The sequence below is a fragment of the Dermacentor variabilis genome, unplaced genomic scaffold, assembly GCF_050947875.1.
Source record: "Dermacentor variabilis isolate Ectoservices unplaced genomic scaffold, ASM5094787v1 scaffold_13, whole genome shotgun sequence".
Classification (NCBI taxonomy): Eukaryota; Metazoa; Arthropoda; class Arachnida; order Ixodida; family Ixodidae; genus Dermacentor; species Dermacentor variabilis.
Window position 1 is genome coordinate 20,208,060 of NW_027460291.1, and position 20,563 is coordinate 20,228,622.

At 45.9% G+C, this 20,563-nt stretch overlaps 1 protein-coding gene across 1 annotated transcript in view; it reads right to left on the reverse strand.

The window, feature by feature from the left end:
• Positions 1–19,381, reverse strand: part of LOC142566620 (uncharacterized) — a 57,159-nt gene extending 37,778 nt beyond the window's left edge. The window contains exons 1-3 of the mRNA XM_075677457.1: positions 19,256–19,381; positions 18,116–18,230; positions 9,747–9,819 (exon numbers count right to left, since the gene is read on the reverse strand). Of these exons, the coding sequence (XP_075533572.1) occupies positions 9,747–9,819; positions 18,116–18,230; positions 19,256–19,381 (314 nt within the window). The remainder of the gene's footprint in view (positions 1–9,746; positions 9,820–18,115; positions 18,231–19,255) is intronic.
• Positions 19,382–20,563: the final 1,182 nt, after the last annotated feature.

The window sequence follows — 20,563 nt, forward strand, 5'->3', positions numbered from 1 at the left end:
ATTTATTTATTATTATTTATTTATTTCAAATTTCCCTGCAGTCTTCGTATATGGTATTGGGTAAGGGGCGTCACAGTAAGAACTTAATGAGTGTATATAATGGGTACATAACAAAACATAATATGCATACACAATAAATAGGAGAATAAGGTATACACAAAATTTTACGCATACATTAGAGCACCGCACGAAAATAATAGGTTACGGTAGTGTGCAGCATAGACACACAAGATGCGGTTGATTCAGTAAACAAAATACCATTGCACAAAATTAACCATTCCATCATCCTAATATGAAAAATATAAGAATAGTAAACATAATAGCGAAATCACAAATAAGAGCAAGAGAGTGTACAGAACGCATAAAAGTGGAAAACAAAAGAAAAGACATCAATCATATTGTTGAATTTACGCAGTGGAATATTAACTTATCAACTACTGGAATTCATCAGGATTGGTTTCGGAGACGATGGACTCAGCAATACAATCCCATATTCGAATTGCACGTCGAAGCGCCGACCAATTGAATGCATGAGTGTTCCCCCAGATGCGCGGGAAGCTGAGATTAATGTGTGGAAAACGACAAGAGTGCAAAATCACGACGAGTGCTTAAGGGCAGAAGTCATATATTAAGATTTATTTGTGGGATGCTTAATTTGTTGGGATAGTAACCTGAGCTGCACCTGGCGGCCCTATTTTGAACTGATTCTAATGACCTGATAAGGTTGCTATGACAGTGTGACCAAATCGGAGAGGGAAATTCGAGCTGCTAGCGAGCAAACGTCTCATAAGCTAGCTTGCGGCCGTTGGAGAGTGAAATATATAGGTTCCGGCGTCAGTACCCCAGCGATTTTGAAGCATTAGTACATATGGTAGTAATGTGAATGATCCAGGAAAGGCTTGGTAAGAGATTAATGCCTAAGTACTTGTATGAAGTAGCTGGCAAAATCTGGTCAATATTTATGTGATAAGGGAATTATGAGAGTGAGTGTTTGGGACATTAAATTGGCATATAAATGAATTTAGCGCCGCTATCAAAATTGCACCAATCCAAATAAGCTGCAGGTCGTTTTGAAGAATGAGGTGTTCAGTGGGGGGGGCGAGGGGGGGGCTGGTTATAGGTGATAAATAAGGCACTCGACTGCGAATATTCGCACTCGGGAAACTAATTCGGAAAATTATTACTGTGTATTACGGTATGATAGTATTAAGATAATATAACATGGTATTACAGTATTATAGTATCATGTGCACTGATAGCGTTAAACTTTTTTCTATTGTTTTTTTTTTGTCGGTTGATACCTGATTTGTGAGACAGCGCGCATAAGAAAAGTATATATGACTTGCGTGTTTCTGAATAAATGTGTATTGAAGTCAGTGCATGTTACGTGTACCTCTTCTGTGTAGTCAACGAGAAGACAGGCGATTAACCGAGGGTACCCATTTTTATTAGTCATATCAGAAGCCAACAAACACTGACACCAAGGACAACACAGGGGAAAATACTTCTGCTTAATAAATGAAAATAAAGAAACGATTAATTAATGGAAATTGACGTGGATGAAAAAGCCACTTGCCGCAGGTGGGAACCAAACCCACAAACTTCGCATTTCGCGTGCGATGCTCTACCAATTCAGCTACCGCGGCGCTGTTTCCCCATCCACTTTCTTGGGTATTTATGTGTCCTATTAGAACCCTGGGAGTGTTAGCCAGCGCCACCACTCGCATTCCTTGGCGGCCCGCGTGGAACGTCCTTTTTGCCGCAGGCGTCGCGAGAACGTGATCTTTTTGGGTGAAGGCAACTGGTCAATAAACCCACACATGCGAAATGCGAAGCTTGTGGGTTCGGTTCCCACCTGCGGCAAGTTGTTTTTTCATCCCCTTTAATTTCCATTAATTTATCGTTTCTTTATTTTCATTTATTAAGCACAACTAATTTCCCCTATGTTGTCCTTGGCGTCAGTGCTTGTTGGCTTATGATATGACTAATAAAAATCGGGACCCTCGGTTAACCCCCTCTTTTCTCGTTCATTACATAGCAAATGTCTCGAATCCGGCAACAGTGATGCCTTCAGGTAGCATGTGTGGGTTTTGTTGACTAGTTGCCTTCACCCAAGAAGATCACGTTCTCATGACGCCTGCGGCAAAAAGGACGTTCCACGTCCACCGTCAAGGAGTGTGAGTGGTGGCGCTGGCTAACACTCCCAGGGTTCTACTAGGACACATAAGTGCCCAAGAAAGTGGATGGGGAAACAGCGCCGCGGGGGCTCAATTGGTAGAGCATCGCACGCGAAATGCGAAGGTTGTGGGTTCGGTTCCCATCTGCAGCGTTTTTTTTTCATCCCCTTTAATTTCCATTAATTTAACGTTTCTTTATTTTCATTTATTAAGCACAAGTAATTTCCCTTATGTTGTCCTTGGTGTCAGTGTTTGTTGGCTTATGATACTTCTGTGTAGTCGTCTTTTTGAGCGCCGCTTTTCAATCACCATGCACCTGAAAGAAGTCGGCCAATCTGCCGCACTGGTGGAAGTTCCTTCTCCGTTCTCTGCCCGCCCTGGAGCTTCATTGAGGTCGCAGCTGTCGCCCGGAATGTCGCAGAATGATCAAGCTGCCTGGCCATGGCAGTCGTATTTCAATGGGGCGACATGCGAAAACACACGCGTGCTTAGAATATGGTGCTCGTTAAAAAGCCCCAGATGGTCCAAATTTCCGGAGTCCCCCACTGCCGCGTGCATCATAATGAGATCGTGGTCTTGGCACGTAAAAGCCTATCATTTAATTTGTAACGCTCCAACTGGCGCTTTTTATCAACTACCACGCTACTGGCAGATTAGGCCTCATGTTTTCACACGTGGACTTGTTTATCTTTTTCGGATGAGCACTTTTCACCGTCTGAGAAATGCTATAGCTTAGCGCGGGCTGTCCGTGTATGAATCAGAAGTTTCTGGAATGTTATAGATGGTTCTATCTGTTGTCTGCTGTCGCCGAACCTTGTGTAATCTGATTTCATGTATGTGCGACACGAATAATTTAGAACTTACTGCCTCCGGAGCACGGACTACTGCCTGATACAACCAGGAAGACCGTGGCTCAGCAACCACAATGAAAGCTCCAGCGTCTCCCATCGTGCTTCAACAACCCAGCGATCCCCTCCCTTCCGTGGAGCTTCATCGCAGGATCCGGAAACCTGGCTCCAAACATTCGAAAGGATCTCAACCTTCAACAACTGGACCTCTGAGGATAAGCTACGCCATGAGTACTTATCCTTGGAAATGCGGCGAGGACTTGGTTCGAGAACCGGGAGTTCACCCTTACAACGTGGGACCTGGTCCGCAACAACTTCGTGAGAACCTTATCAAGGCAAAAAGAAAGGGCCGAAGTTCTGCTCTAAACCACAGGGATACTACCCAACGAGCCCATCGCCATCTTCACGGAGGAGATGACCCGTCTTTGGAGAATGTCCAAGGAGAAAAAAGTCCACTTCATTATGCGATCTGTAAAGCGAGAACTTTTCGCCGGACTAATACACAATCCACCGAAGACCGTAGTTGAGTCGTTGACAGATGCAACGACGATTGAGGAAACTCTCAATATCCATACTAGGCAATATAACCGACAAGTGCTCCCACCGCAGTGCGGAACCCTTGCACTGGGATCCAGTGACCTTCAAGATGCCATCAGGGCCATTGTGCGCGAAGAACTGCGCCAGCCGTTTCCTTCGTCGGAACCTCAGTCACTGACATGGTCAAGGACGAACTTCGACGGTCACTCGGCCTTTAAGAAGTGCAATCCGAATCGCTGCTTCCCATGTCGGAAGCGATGACCTACGCCGCCGTCGCTGCCAGCATGCCTACCTGGCGCACAGCGCAGCTACGCGTGGAAGATGGCCATTTGGCGATCCCCCAACCACCTCCCGCTCTGTCATCATTGCGGAGAAGCCGGCCATGTGTACCGCCGATGCCCATACCGCGACATGGCACTGAGAGGGTTGGCCGTAAAGACGCCGGGTCCACAGCTTGGGAAGCGCCCACGTCATATTGCCCACCACCTCAACACCACTGAGTGGAGTCCTCAACGACCGTCCCGTTGGTCATCACCAGGCCGCTACCTGTCGCGGCAACGCCGACCATACAATGGCCCAGCCCTGGGGCACCCTGCGAGCCCATATCCGCAAAACTAAAAGCAGAAATCGATGGAGGTGGGGTTACTGTTCGTCGAAATGACGAAGATCTTCAGCCGCCGACAAAGACGCCGAAAATCCTGTCTCGACGGTATATCAAGGGGACGCCGCCATCCCGATGCTCTGGAAGCAAAAAAATACGCTGACGAAAGACGACCTGACGACGCCAAGTACCAGCCACAGGTCAACGTAGCCTAAGCCTAAGGCTGCGAGAATATGACATCACTGTAACCTACAAGTCCGGAAGAAAGCACTCTGATGGCGATTGCCTATCACGCGCCCCCATTAACCCGCCGGCACAAGACGACAACGCCTTCCTTGGAATATTAAGTGCGGAACACTTCTCTGAACAGCAACGAGCAGACACGGAGCTGAAAAGCCTAGTCTAGTATTTGGAAGGAAACATCGACGTTGTCCCTAGGGCATTTGAGCGAGGATTGTCTTCGTTCTTGCTTCAGAACAACCTATTCGTAAAGAAGAACTTCACACCAGTTCGCAGCAACTACCCGCTTTTTGCCTAAGCGCTGCGTCCAGAAGTACTGCACGCCCTTCATGACGATCCTACTGCTGGACATGTCGGATTCTCCCGGACACTATCGAGGACACAGGAAAAATATTACAGGCTATGCCTGACCGCCGACGTCACCCGTAACGTCAAGACACGCCGAGAGTGTCAGCGATGGAAGACGCCGACGGACAAGGCCAGCAGGATTACTACAGCCGATCGAGCCGATTGACCATTTTAGCCGGTCGGGATGGATTTGTTGATGGATTTATTGGAACATATGGAAATAAGCGGATCGTCATGGCGACGGACTACCTCACCCGCTTCGCTGAAACGAAAGCTCTGCCGAAATGCAGCGCAGCCGAAGTGGTAATATCCTTTGTCGAGAACATCCTGCTGCAACATGGCGCCCCAGAAGTCCTCACCACCTATAGAAGAACGGCCTTTACAGCGGAGCTCACCCAAGCCATTCTGCATACAGTCAGACAAGTCAGAGGAGGATAACTGCCTACCACACGCAGACGAATTGTCTTACGGAGCGCCTGACTAAGACACTCGCCAATAGGCTAGCAATGTACGTCGAGGTCGAACACAAGACCAGGGATGCCGTCCTGCCATACCTAACATTTTCTTAAACACGGCGGTGCAGTAAACAACACAGATCACGCCGTTCAATCTGGCTTACGGCAAGAACCCGACAACGACTCTCAATGCCATGGTGCCGCGCGTCTCTGACGAAAAGAATATTGAAGTCGCAATCTATCTCCAGCGCGCCCAAGAACACCGACAGCTAGCCCGCCTGCGGATCAAGAACCAGGAGAGGACCGACAGCCGACCCTACAACCTTCGACGACGCTACGTTGAGCACCACCCCGGCAACCGTGTTTGGGTTTAGACCCTAATACGCCGACGAGGACTTAGCGAGAAGCTTTTACGCCGCTATTTTGGATCTTACAATATCATCCGGCGCATTGGCGCACTCGACTATAAGGTCCTGCCAGACGGCATTTCAGCATCACAGCGATGCTGAAATAGTCCAGGTTGTGTGACTTAAACCATTATACCAGTGCTAATGAACTTTGGGATTTTGCGTAGCTGATCTTTGTACATTCTTTTTTTGGATTGTGTTTCTTTGTACTTTGTTTCTTTGATAAATGTCGTTTTGTGTTTCGCGATCCTGGTATGTTTGTAGCATCCGGACTATGAATTATATAGGGGGGGGGGGGGAATTGACGCGTGGAGTTGTTTATCTGATCCGGTTGAGCGTTTTTCACCGTCTAACGAATGTTATCAATCAGCGCGGGACGCGCCTGCATGTATCCGAAGTTTCTGCATTATTATCGATTGTTCTATCCGATGTCTGTTGTCGCCAAACCTCGTGTAATCTGATTCTATGTATGCGCGACAGGACTGGTGTAGAACTTCGGAACTTCAGAAGGTTCGATGGCTCGTGTATGAATGCCGACGCGCTTGACCGGGAGATCAGATCTTCGACGATCGCCCTCTGTGTTCTCCGCTATCGCTGTCTTTTGAGTGTAGCCTGCTTTTGAGACCACAAGTTCACCCAATAAAACGCTAGTTTCACGAATCAGAGTTTTGCTGCCTTCTTCACGGTCACTACTATGAGACAGTATTGTCAGCAGTGACCAGCAGGATCGGCATCTGTTTGCTTGACTTCATAGTAAAGATATAGGCCGGGCATACCACCACCGGACATTCGCTGTCTTGGTCTAGAGACAGTGCATGTTCGCCGGCAGAAGACATACTATGACTCCTCATCTTGTCTGCTCCGTAAGTCGCCAGGCTCCCTTTCACATCCGGGTCCATTGTAATGAAGCAGACGCGCGTCGCGTTTGTGAGTTACCTGTGCTATGATTGCAAGACAGCTCGGGCTGTTCGCATCAGCTAGGCTGCTGCTATATTAATTATCACCTTTATTTAAATGTCATGACAGACTGTTGTATGCGTTGTACCTTCTCAGTACTTTGGAATTTCAGTATGCATCTATACGTCCACATAAAATTCTTGATCCAATTTTTTCCTTTGTTTTGTGCTCCTTCAACTTTTATGTTTATTCCAGTCTAGATACCTACAAAAGTGTGCTCCAGTTGTTTACTTGCATAAACTTTGCGTGAGCCCTTGAATAGCAGGAATGCCAAGGACTCAAAAGAAATGTTCGGTAATACACTATACAAATTTCAACAGAATAAAATCTTCATTTATACCGACCTTCACGCATCTCCAGACCGTAGTTACGGTTGGGGTTCTAAGACGCTGACATAATTCATTTTAAATTTGTTACTTACTAAAGCAATAATTGCTTTAATAATAAAGCATTGCTGTTCTCGGAAGAGAACAGCAATTTACAATAGGCAGCGAGGCACTGGAAGTCGTAAGGGAATACATCTACAAAGGGCAGGTAGTGACTGCGGATCCGGATCATGAGACGGAAATAATCAGAAGAATAAGAATGGGCTGGGCTGCGTTTGGCAGGCATTCTCAGATCATGAACAGCAAGTTGCCATTATCCCTCAAGAGAAAAGTGTATAATAGCTGTGTCTTACCAGTACTCACCTACGGGGCAGAAACATGGAGGCTTACGAAAAGGGTTCTACTCAAATTGAGGACGACGCAACGAGCTATGGAAAGAAGAATGATAGGTGTAACGTTAAGGGATAAGAAAAGAGCAGATTGGGTGAGGGAACAAACGCGAGTTAATGACATCTTAGTTGAAATCAAGAAAAAGAAATGGGCATGGGCAGGACATGTAATGAGGAGGGAAGATAACCGATGGTCATTAAGGGTTACGGACTGGATTCCAAGCGAAGGGAAGCGTAGCAGGGGGCGGCAGAAAGTTAGGTGGGCGGATGAGATTAAGAAGTTTGCAGGGACGGCATGGCCACAACTAGTACATGACCGGGGCTGTTGGAGAAATATGGGAGAGGCCTTTGCCCTGCAGTGGGCGTAACCAGGCTGATGATGATGATGATGATGATGAAAGCAATAAACCCGCACGTTTTTTAATTCTGCGTGTGATTTGCAGCTACGTAATCCTACGTATTCGAGCCGGTTGGCGAGAGCAGAGATGTACTACAAAATCGGTCTCATTAGTGCCGTGAATGTGCTAAGCATCCATTGCGTTGTGTGTAGAATTGTCGCAGATTGCACTCAACGAGGCACCATTACCTCTCTAAAGTTCGGCTACACCTAAGCCGCCAACCTGCCTATCACCTTCGGATCTATGGGCCGCGCATAGATCCAATTTAGATTTAGTTGGACACTGCGAACTATGCCTGCATGCGGAGGGGCTTTTTTTTAGCTGCACCTAATTTTATCTGCACCACAGCACCGTTCTAACTCTTGAGCTAAATAACTCGATGAAACGGCCACCACTTCTACGAGAAATCGAAATGCTTATTTGAATAATTACCGTAATTGCACGGATATTCGTTTTTTTATGCCACATATTTCAGTTGACAAATTGTAGCCAGTGAGTTCGTAAGTCATTATCACTTGAAACAAATCCTCATTAATAGCCGAGTTTTGTGATGATAAATGGCGATGCCCGACGACATTCATTGACGTTCTAGATCATTTTGTACTTAACTGCATAAAACAGCGTTTTCATACAAATGCGTGGAACAACATTGTATTTTTCCGTATGTCTACGGCGAATGTCTCAAAATCGGTGCCACCCTTTCAATTCGTTCACAGTCGATGTACCTTTCACACTATCTAGTTACAATTCGTAGATTTAAGCATATGCCGTAAAGTTATTATTTATAATATGAATTTGCGTAAATATATTATTTGTTCAAAGAGGCAATTTGATTTTTCCTAAAAGTAATGGCCCGCTCATCGAGCAATTTAGATCAAGCGTTACAATTTCCTAATCTTTCAAAGGTAATCTTTAATAATTTGGTGCCGCTAAAAAAGAACACTCTGTATAACTTGCACGCTGGAGACGTTTAATGCCGAAAGACAAACTTCCAAAAAAAAAACAGCAAGCTTGCCAAGTGTCTTCAAATAAAAGCCATCCGCGTGATCTTCTACATGAGAGATGATAGACCCGCAGTAGCCACATGGGCAAAAGGTAATGGCATGTTGTTCTTTGCTGCTGCCATTAAGAATGCCACCATAACATTAGTTTGTTGCCGCGGATTGCTGGAATCACAAATGAAAAAATAAACGCCATTTAAAAAGAGGTCGCCTATATTCTGGGCTGCAGAATACATAAAATGGCGAACGTATATATATTCTCAGTTTAATTTGTTGATTTTCGCGTAATAACGTTGCTAATAATGATCAGTTTCATGCCGCTTGTCTGGGTATCCATGTATGTAACCCCCTCACAAAAGCGGCAATATCGTTATTGGGGATGTCCTACCGAGTCGAAGAAGGTAATAAAATGTAGGCCTCAACGTGAATAGAAGCGATAATTAGTCACCAAGTAGGTAAACACTAACCGAGCGGGTGTAATCAGTACCAATATAGTTGAAAGTTGACCACATTGCTCCGTAAACTGCACTATCACTGGAATCGACCAAATTGACCTTTTGGTTAAAAAAGGCGTGACAACCAAAGTCGTGCTGACATACGACATCGATGTGCATGTGCGTAAAAAAATTTGATATGAATAAAAGAAATAGAGGATCTTGAAAAAAAGTAATTTCCCACAATAGAACGAAGGAAAATATGCAAATAATGCAGAAACATCAAATTTCAGTTCTTATACCATGTAACGAACTTGTAATATTTTTCGCTGACCTTCGTTGACAAGTTCTGTGTATTTTCCTGATCTTGATCTTGATGAACTTGATCGACTGCAGAGCAACAAATTTCCCTTACTTTAATGGCTACGTATTTCTTTATTGAATGTACAGTACAGATGAAATAATTTCTTTTTTCTTCGAAACTAAGCTACCAATAGTTCGTGATGAGTTATTCTTGTGGCTTCCCACACTCACTTTTGTTTAGGAACAAGGATTGCGGCAATAACAAAGGTAGCGAGCTCCAAATTAGTCGTCATACTGGGCCATTTGTTTATGGGTGCGGCCTTACTTGCAAGCGAGGTCACAGGCTGTCTCGCAGTGGTCGTAGTGGCCGCTGTCCTTGGTTTCAGCGATACAGTCGTCTGGAAAAAGACAAGCAACAAAATATATCCATTCCACATAACAGTTTATCTGATAAGCCTATGTTGGCAGCTGCAAAATACGCCGACGACTAAAGAAACCACCGACGGCTTCTGCAGACCATTTTCAGCCTAACAACATTTCGAGTCGAGCCATTTTTCAGCGCATGGCTTAACCTACACGGCCATTTTCTTAGGAGTCGAGTTAAGTAAGGGAGAATTAGAGTATTAGTAGAACAAAATCAAGGAAGGGAATGATAGAACTGGAGTCATTGTAAGTGTAGCTCACGCTACAGCATAGTTAGATGTTTGGAATAAAGGTTAGCTCGAGATCAGATAGGCAAAAAATACATAGTAACACGTGTACTTATTTACGCTTTTCTCAGGACTGCATTTGACCCACTAACAACCTAAAGTTCACGCTCAGTGCAAGACACGCCCGCATGATTGGAACTTACTGGAATCTTATCGATGGTTCTATCGGTTGTCTGTCATCATCGAAGCTTGTGCAATATAATTGTATGCGCGACGCGAATTGTGTAGTACTTTCTGGAAGAAACGCAGGCACCCGTGATTACTGCTGTACCTTTGATGACTTATGTATAAAAGCCGATGCGCTTGACCGGTATATCAGATTCCGTAGATCACCGACTGTGTTCCCCGCTATAGTTGTGCTTTACGTGTAACTTGCTTTCGTAGGCACAGGTTCGCCCAATAAAAGGTTAAGTTATTTGCAGCTTCCCTGCTGTGTTCTTCGCCCATCTCTACTACGCGACATCTGGTGGAGGTGCTTGTGCGTACATGTACCGGACGCCCCCAGGGGAGTGAATCTCCGCATGACTGCCACTGGCTGTTTTCGAGCAGACGCTCTTTCGACGCTAGCGCCAATGTCCCCTTCAGTTACGGCCCTAACCAATGGGCGACGCAGAAGCAAAATGGCGGCGCACACGATTGTTTACGTTCTCATGGCAACAGGAATAGCAGCCGCGCGGCGCCTCCTCTCCCAAACATTTTTCTTTTCTTTTTGTTTTGACCCGCTCCGCTCACTTTCACCCTTTCACAATGTACGCGGCGCGTTTTTTTTTTTTTTTATCGCGCGCGTTCTACGGCGCACCACGCGCCAGCTCGCAAGCAATGCGCGCGCTACACAGCGCATAGGCATTGCTTGCGAGTTCGCGCGTGCTGCACCGTGGGCTATGCGTCGGCGCGCACGCAGTCTTGCTCATACTTATACCAGCATGTGCCGGGACATAACAAAAAATTCCACTTCCAACACAACATATGTTTAGTCTCGCTCTATTGACTTCGTTTCCGAAAAGAGATTTATCTTATAACGTGGTGTGATACACGCTCAAAAAAGGAGCAAAAGTGAAAGGTGCATGACATATACAAGAGTACTAAACACAAAAGTTCACAGACGGTGAAATAACAAAAGAAAGCGCTAGAAAACACGAAGGCCGTTTCATGTACACACACATAAAAAACAAGATTTTTATATAACGCCCTCAAGATTGAAATGTAGACGAGCTTCTGATATGTCCACTAAGATATTGCACAAAATTGGACATGTATGACATAGTCATGAGAACTATAAAAAAGGAAAACTCACTGGTAATGGCAAAAACAATGACACGCAAAATACCTAAAAATAGAGAAAAATGCTAACATTATTTGATTGAGAGCCATACCAAAAAACAAGAGCTTACTTATAGATCTGCACGAAAGTATATGAAATGCGCGACATCTTGATTACTGCTCAACAAATTGAAAAAGACATGGCAGAACAAAAATAACATTGTATTAAAAACTGAAATACACATTATCACGTTATCTTGCACTTGGCCACAACTTGAGTAACGGTGGCAAGGGGAACCGAACGTAGTAGGCTTTTGCAGCAGCACATAGAAAACATTCGCAGAAAGGCTTATTCCTTAATCAAAGATCAGATAAAATAAAACAACAACAGGACTGTTCTTTCGACCCGAATGCAATGCTTTGCAATAAAATTACGTCACTTAAGGCACTAAGTCGTATCTACTGGGCACTCCTTTGTATAGTAAACACGAACTGCAAAAATCTCCATGTAGGACACATGCCATGCATTTGCTTTCCAGAAGAAAAAAAAAGCGTATCATGCCTACACATGAAGGTCATTCGCGCCGTTTTCCCATCGGGGGTTACGCAGATAGTACACAAACACTAACAATTATTTTTCAGCTGTTAGTACGTTTGTAGAACGCGATGCAGAGAAAAAGCACTGAGGGCGGTATGGAAAGCTGGGTAAGTTACTGAAGTTCCAGAATGAGCCTTGGCACAGAAAAACGCAAGTCATAGACCAGGTGACAATGAGGAGGAACGTCTATTTGTCAGCTTTCTCTACCGGGAGGAGGCAAGTGTAGCGCAATCAAGGCGCAACGACGTCCGGAGCCTCATGGAGCACACAAATGGACAGGGTTGTGTTCGTGTACATGCACCTTCTGATGTCCTTGGGTCTGAGCGCTCACCTGTTGGCTTTACGCACCCTGAACTACCTTGCAGGGCTTGTTTTTTAGGTATTTGTGTACCACTACACGATGCACGAGCGGTACGAGTCGTGAAACAGGAGAAACATCGCGGAGCACAAGCGCACAGCTACCGAGGACCACGAAACTGACGAAACTAGCCACGCCGGTCAACGCCCAGTTGCGCACGCTTTGCGATAACAGCATATAACGAAACATGGAACGTCATTCAGCGGGCTGAGCTGGCTCCGGGCCGGCGGTGCGGCACGGCGTGCGCGCGGAGACAGTCGTAGGTGAGGGCGTTGAGAGGGAGTAACGAGGGACGGCGATTGGAGAGGAGTTGGGGAGGGGGAAGGGCTCGGCCACCTGGATCGGCACGCGTGCGCGCGAAGATCTACGAGGCCATGCAAGGGAAACGGATTTTCGGGTTCGCCCAATACAGAGATGGCGCCAATTGCCTCTGCCACCGAAACCGGGGAGTTTCCCCCCACTGACACCCCCGCACAGGGGCGATCCAAGCGCGCAACCTGAAGACCATACCAACTTCACTACGTACCGTCGAGCAAGCCGCAGGCTACAAAACTAGCCTGCGGAGCATAGACTTCAGCCTGACACGACCAATAATATCGTGGCCAAGTCAACAGCACGTCGCCCCATCGTCACCCGCCGAGGCGGCAACAGCCCAGGGAGCCACCGACCTTCCGTGGCTCAGCGTTTGAAGAGCCAGAAAACTAGCTGAAGACATACGACGGGGTATCTGCATTCAGCAACTGCAACTCCAACGTCAAGCTACCCCATGCTTACTTCTGCTTGGAAGACGCCACCACGACATGGTTTGAGAATCACGAGTTCTCCCTCACAACGTGGGACCCGTTCCGCCGCGCCATCTTGAAGACTTTCATGAGCGTCATCCGCAAGGAGCGAGCTGAAGCGATACTGGAATCCAGTTCTCAATTCCTAAACGAGAACGCTGCGATCTACACGGAAGAAATGATCCGCCTCTTACGCCACGCCAACGCGGATGTGTCTGAGGACAAGAAAATTTCCTTCCTGATGCGCGATGTGAAACAACAGCTTTTCGCCGGGTTGATTCGCAATCCACCCAAGACCACAACCGATATTTAGCGCTAGCCAAATGTGTACCCGGCAATACAACCGCCATGTGCTTTCGCCGAAAGGCGAAATTCAACGACTAGCCTCCGACGCGATCAGAGACAATCAGAGCCGTCGTACGTGAAGAATTGCGCAATATGTCCCGTTTTAAATTTTTTATTTTATTGTACCCTCAAGATCTAAGTATTACAGAGGGCTGTGGGTAAGAAACATGCAAAAGTAAATAAAGAAAGCAGCAAGAAATGGTTAGTAATTACAGCAAATTTGATTAGTTAATTGTATCCGGGAGTGATGATGTCTGATAAGGCCGAACGAAACTTTGGGTTGTCCTAGATTGCGACAAGTGGCCCGGGAAGGTGGTTCCATTCCTGAGAGGTCCTAGGAATAAATGATTCGTTACAGGTTCTGGTGCGGCACTGGATGATTCGAACCTTATGGCTATGGTCAATGCGAGAGGAAATGTAGGTAGGAGATAATATTATACTATCGCGCAGATATGAATTGCGGAAATATAGTTTATGAAATAAAACAAGGCGAAAGCACTTACGCCGGGCTGAGAGAGGAGCAAGCAGCAAAGAGTTTTTCATGGCAGTTACGCTTGATGTGCGGCTGTAAATGCTATGAATGAAACGTGCGGCATTGTTTTTGATTAGTTCAAGTTATTGAATAAGGGTTTCGAGGTGCGGGTCCCAGATGGATGAGGCGTACTTCATTTTACTCCTAATAAGCGTTTCGTATAGGATTAATTTAAATTATGTAGGAGCAGAAGAAAAATTTCGGAAGAGATAACCTAGCATGCGATTAGCATTGTTGATTACGTTGTCGATGTGCAACCACCAGGAAAGTGACGAGGTTATGTGGACGCCTGGGTATTTATAGGAGGTTACGACCTCTATGGAAGTATCATTAAGGTAATAGTTCGGTGGAGGAATATTGCTGCGAGTTACACGCATTCATTTATATTTAATTACGCTAAGTTGCACTAACCATACGTCACACCAGCTAGAGATAGCGTTTATATCATCTTGTAAGAATTTCTTATCAAATTTTTCCGAGATTTCACGGAGGATAACACAGTCATCTGCGAAAAGGTAAATATTAGAACAAACGTAATTGGGTAAATCGTTAATGTAACTTAAGAAAAGAAGAGGGCCTATAACTGATCCTTGGGGCACATCAGAGTCTACAGGATTAGATGGGGACATATGATTTTTGACACAACATACTGTGACTGATTAAGGAGAAAATGCTCAAGCCATGCAAACAGCTAAGAATCAAGATTAAGTTTACTAAGTTTAAAAAGAAGCAATTTATGACACACTTTGTCAAAGGCCTTGGCGAAATCAAAGAAAACACAGTCTGCGAATGAACCATTGTCGAGAATAAGATGAAGGCTGTGAGTAAAAGAAAGAAGTTCGGTTTCACAAGACAAGTTTTTTCGGAAACCATGTTGTGCTTTTGTAAAAAATGAATCATTGTGTAAGTACTTTCCTAAATGTGAGTACAACATATGTTCAAGAACCTTGCAAGGAATACTTGCGAGGGAAATGGGGCGGTAGTTTAGGGTCGAATGTTTGCTAGCGGACTTATGAAGTAGGACCACCTTCCCGACCTTCCAATCTGCAGGTAACTGATGGGTATCTAAGGATTATTGAAAACTTTTCGAAAGCAGAAAACCAACGTCAAAACAAGTGCCCTGTAACGTAAAACTATTCGGATTTGTTTTTATTCAAATCTCCTGACGTCAAATTTACGCAAGCACCAACGCAAGCATCGGGCGGTCACCCGCAGCGTTGTTTGATAAGCCCAATGTAACGCACTCTTCATTTTAGGAGGTCACTTTCTTGCTTTCAAACGAATAGCATTGCCTACATTGAGCAGATTTGCTGAGCCAATTGGCTGGCAAGAGGCGAGGAGCACGCTAAAGTTGAGAGGGATTTGATGGGGCCGAGCCAGAACAACGAAAGTAGATAACCAGCTGATGAGGGTGGTGCAGGCGTCTGTGATTGATCCGCCTCCCCTTACTTAAGCTGTGGTGGATGGTCGAGAATCGTGGTGGTGTGCAACGGAACGTTAAAATTTCCGCCAGAAAGGATCCTCAAACTCTCACGGCATCGATAAGTTCCATCTTTCTTGAGAGCAAAAGGCTGCAAGCCCTGCTTTTGCAGCTGGTTCACATCATGATAACATCTGTGTTCATTGAACCCTAATACACCTATTTTTCCAGATGCTTACTAGCTGCCTTTGTTTCCCCCATGGCATTTTTCCTCTATGTCTCCCCTTGCCTTTCTCCCTCTATTCATATTATTTTGGATATTTGTTACTCCCCATCTTCACTGATCAAGCCCATCGTGGCGGTGCATACCCTGTGTCACATGGCATTAACTGCATGCTTCATCTCCATTACCTCTTCTTGCCTTGCTCCCCCTCTTCCCTGCTCTCCGTCTTTGTTGCCCTCACTAGCTGTGATTGATCCCGCTTTGTGGTCTTGAAACACAACTAAACACGCTTTGCACATTCTATGCCGTTGCACTTGGTGCTCGCACTTTATGCGTTTGCGGGGCCGTGATTCGCGTTTCCTACCGGTTCCCTTGACCTTGCTGCCACGAGACTGTCCTTGGAAGAAAATAGAATTGAGCACGGGCGCCGTTCCCTTCCTCTTCTGATGGAGCTGGCTCTCATCGTCCTGACTACAATGAAATAAAAACGCGGAATCAAGATGAACGCAGATCCCTGCCATAGCCGGCCTAGCTTTCTATTTAACCTGCACGAGTTGGAAACTAGGTAACTCAGCAGTACCGTTTTGCCCTGCTCTATATATTTTCCAATTTCTCTTTCTTGAATCACTGGCTTCAGCTCCGATCGTTTTTTTTTTTTTACATAAATTGGCTTCCGGTACTAAATTTCTTTTGGATAGTTCGTAAAGACAACCCCTTCAGTTTTATATTTGATTGACCTTCAATGCCCGTTTACCCATTACGGTGGTGCGTGCTTACTGCCGCAATTTTCCCCCCTCTAACCGAGGAAAAAACTAGGCATAAAAAGGCGAACAAACAGGCACCGAGGGCGGTGCACGTGGGACATGTGTCAAGGACGCTATTCCTTCATTAATCATCTCCCGCAACTTAGCAGGAGGAGCGCGCAGAGACGCAGTGGCTGTGTTGGCGGAAAGCATGGCAGGGAAGGTACTCTCTCACAATGATGAGGATGAGCGCTCGCAATTCCTCATTGTCTATAAGGCGAGCGTCGTAGGAGGCGCGTGGAAGACGAAAGGAGCAGAGCGTGGCAAGGCACTGGGAAGTCGTGATAATATCACGAACTTTAATAGGGCTTTGAACGATAAGAGGGTTTAAGGCAACGGAGTTGAGGCCCTTCAGGATATTGCAGATACGGTCTTCTTACATGTCACTGTGAGCGCGACGGCAGAGAGCCAGGGCGTCTTCATGTGAGAGCTGTAAGATGCATCGGCTCCCTGGATGCGGGTAGCGAGCTTCTGTTTGGCTACCTCGGAGCGCCCAGCAGGCGTGCCGAAGATAAGACGCAGCTGCTCAGTAAATGTGGACCAATCACGAAAGCCGTGTTCGGGGTTGAAGTACTTCGTTTTAGCGATTTCCTTAAGGTAGAAAGCAACATTACGGAGCATGTGTGCCTCGTCCTAATGGTTGTAAGGATTCACGCTGTCGTAATGGCCAAGCCAGTCTTCCACTTCTTCGCCGCAAAGACCACACAAAACCTGAGAAACGCGGTGCGGTGCATTGACAGACTAAGTAGTCCCAGCAGGTTGATCCGGGGTGGGTACAGAAGTGGAAGCGTCCGTTGGTGTCATGACTGTTCATGGCGAGCACAATCGGCGACCAGAGCAGATCTCCAGGGGTGACCGGTAGAGCTCGAGGACGTGAGGAGCAGCGCATGCTCTGCCACTTGTAAGACGACGCCTGGTACGAAGACAGAACCCTTGTATTGCAATGCAGCCGCGCGAGCCAGTCAGTCAGTACCAACCAGAGAAAATGATTAATATGATTATGAAAGGATGGGCATATACAGATGAAGACGATGATCACCTACACAGTTTGCGCTCACAATATATATATATATATATATATATATATATATATATATATATATATATATATATATATATTTTCACCACGTCGCGTACGGCCTACCATTACCTCCACCCCGTGCCCGGCGCCCCACACGTCACACACATACCCTTTTTTATACTTTGACACTCCTAATGTTCAAGCATTACCAGCAGTTCATTATCGAAACGTCATAAAGACGGCAATTTTACGCAAGCGTCAGCCCTACGCTTGATGTTATAGGCCCCCATTACCTCTCTCTCAGTGTTTCCTTTGCCTCTGCCGATACTATGCGCACTTGTTTGCATGGAATTCGCGCTACTTCCTTAATGTTTCGAATTTGTAGCATCCTCGCCATAATGACGCGTCTTGGCTCCGCGCCAAAGTGAATTCTTGTTTTCTTTTATTCTGCGACGTGGTTTTCCCAAAGAAACTGTCTAGCTAAAGGCAACATTCTTGCTTGCCTGTATCACTGACGTCGTGTTAATAAATGTGCGTGTTTACGCAACAACACCATTGTTTCCTTGTCAGCGCACTGCAATTAGGCTTCGAGTATTTAAGTTCGCGTATTCGGTCAGCACCACGGCATCATAACGTACTTACTCATTTGAGTGAGCGAGCATATCTTGGTGGTGAAGGAAGGTGAGAGCTCTCGGGTGTAGAAAGCGCAGCCGCATTTCTGCATTTCCACCTCGATGAGGCACTTTTGAAAACACACCTGCGGCAGTGAGAGAGCAAGAAAATATTGACAGTTGAGGCCACACGTATTCCAGCAATGATGTGAGCAAATAAATGAGAATAAGAATCCAAAACGAAGTTAACACCTTCAGGCACAAGTAGGTCTGTTGAAATATTGATGGCAACCCGATAAAGCCTACTTTGAACGCGCGCTGCCTTACAACTCAGGAAGAGTAACACAGAACAGAGAAACATACACCTATTACATTAAGAGATCTCGTAAAATAGTTCAACAAGAACTTTACAATCAAGCAAACATTGTTCAGAACTTCAAAACTGCCTTGCTGATCTGGATTTATTGACATTCGCTTTGAAAGGGGGTGGTGACGAATAGTTTCCTATAGCCTGTTTGAGTTACTCAAGTATGCTATACATGCTTTTCATTCGTGCATTTTTGTATAAATCTCGTTAATCTATTTCGCCTTCCTCGACACTTCTTTATCTACCTTGTACCGCACCGCTACCTGTGCCCGTAACAGATCCGGTTGTATCCATCTCAACCCTGCATTTTTACGGCGACGCTTAACACTTCTGTCGCTCGATCCACTTGTCGTGTCCATGTGCAAAAATAACCTCTCTCCTGGGCCTGTCCAAGATGTAGTGCAGTCGTAGGCTAAAAGTGAAGCGAAAAGTGTGCACATTCTTTCGAATAACACATACAGCATCCAACATAAGTCGTTTCAATGCAGCAAAGCATAAACTACGTTTCGTGTCAACATGGTGAATGATAATAAGGTGGTCGGTAACAAGGGGAAGCACAGAATAATTGATAACGACATCCGCTTGCGAGCCGGGGCGTGATGCCACTACACATGTAAAATATAAAGTGCAGGTTTGTGATAGCACAGTTTGCAACCCAGTACGTGACGCGAGTATATATATATATATATATATATATATATGTATTGTAAAGCGGGCCCGCCTATCAAGACATTGCATTTGTGTTGTGACACTGTTATGCGAATGCATCGCACAGTGAGAAATTCTGAAGAGCAGTGTGCATACGAGTAGCAGCGAAGGGGACCAAGACGACAGAGTGAACAACGGCGTCAGGCTCATGCCACGGATGAACATCGTGTCCAGGACGCTCAGCGCAAGCGCCAAGCGCGGCAGGATGATGATGAATGTCATGAAGCCTAAAATGCTCATTCGCTTGACGGGTGTAAACTCCAACTTTAAGTTGAAAGTCCCCGACGCAGAATTTTAATTTAGTTGCTCCGCGTGGGATTAACTGTGGTTCCAGTTTAAGTGTATTTGTCTTGTCTCTGGTCTACTCTTTGTAGGTGCACGAACTCGTGGCGCCAGCCAAGTCGCAGGCCGTCAAAACTTCTTTGGCTAAAAATTAGGTGTAGTGCCAGTGAGTGTTGCCTTGTGAATAATTGCAAGCCACGTAGCAGTGCGTAATCGTTCTAGGTGTCCTTTACAGCTTCGTTGTTGGGCTACTTTTGCAGAGTCGATTAGAGCGCAAGTTTATTCCACAAATTCTCTAAACGCCTCTTGCTTATCTCGATTGCTGAACGGTTGATCCTTCCGCCCTCGGTAGCGCCTTCTTATTGGGGGCGAGCGCCACCAATGGGCTTCGTTTGTTTTTGCATGCAGAGTTGGATCACAGGGCGCTCCTTTGCCTCGGGAGTGAACGCCCAACTCGCAGGGAACATGCGCAGGATAGGAGGTATGCGGTGCATTTTCATCCAGCATTACTTTGTCGCCGGCGTTGGTGATCGTATTAGAAGTAAAAAGACTACTTTGGGACCGGCACAATGCTAGGCCCTATAACGTGAAACTATTCCAACATGTTATAATTCCAATCTCCTGACGTCAAGTTTGCGTAACCGCCGACGCAAGCACTGGGCGGCGACCAGCCGTGTTGTCTGAAGAAACCAGCCAAACGCTCTCCTCTTTCATGGGATGTCCATTTTGTTTGCTCTAAAAACTAATAACATTGCCTACACTGAGTGCTTGTCTTATCTAATTGGCTAAAACAAAGGCATGGATCACCCTCAAGTGTAGAGGGTTTCGTTGGGGCCGATCCATGGATCGGCCCCAACGAATTTTTTTTTAGTGCGCTGCAGTGCACTAAAGATCGATAACCGGATGAAGAGGCTGGTGCCAGCGTTTGAAAGTGGTCGTTATCCCTTATTAGTGTGCGGTGGCTTGTCGAAAATCGCAGCGGCCTTTGACGGAAGTTAAAGAATGCTGCTAAAACACATTTTCAGCAAAGAAGATTTGGCAGAGCGAGGTCGTAAACGGGCCGAAAGTGCTCGAAAACGTTGCACGGCCACGCAAAAAGTTTTATTGCAGGCAAATAAACGC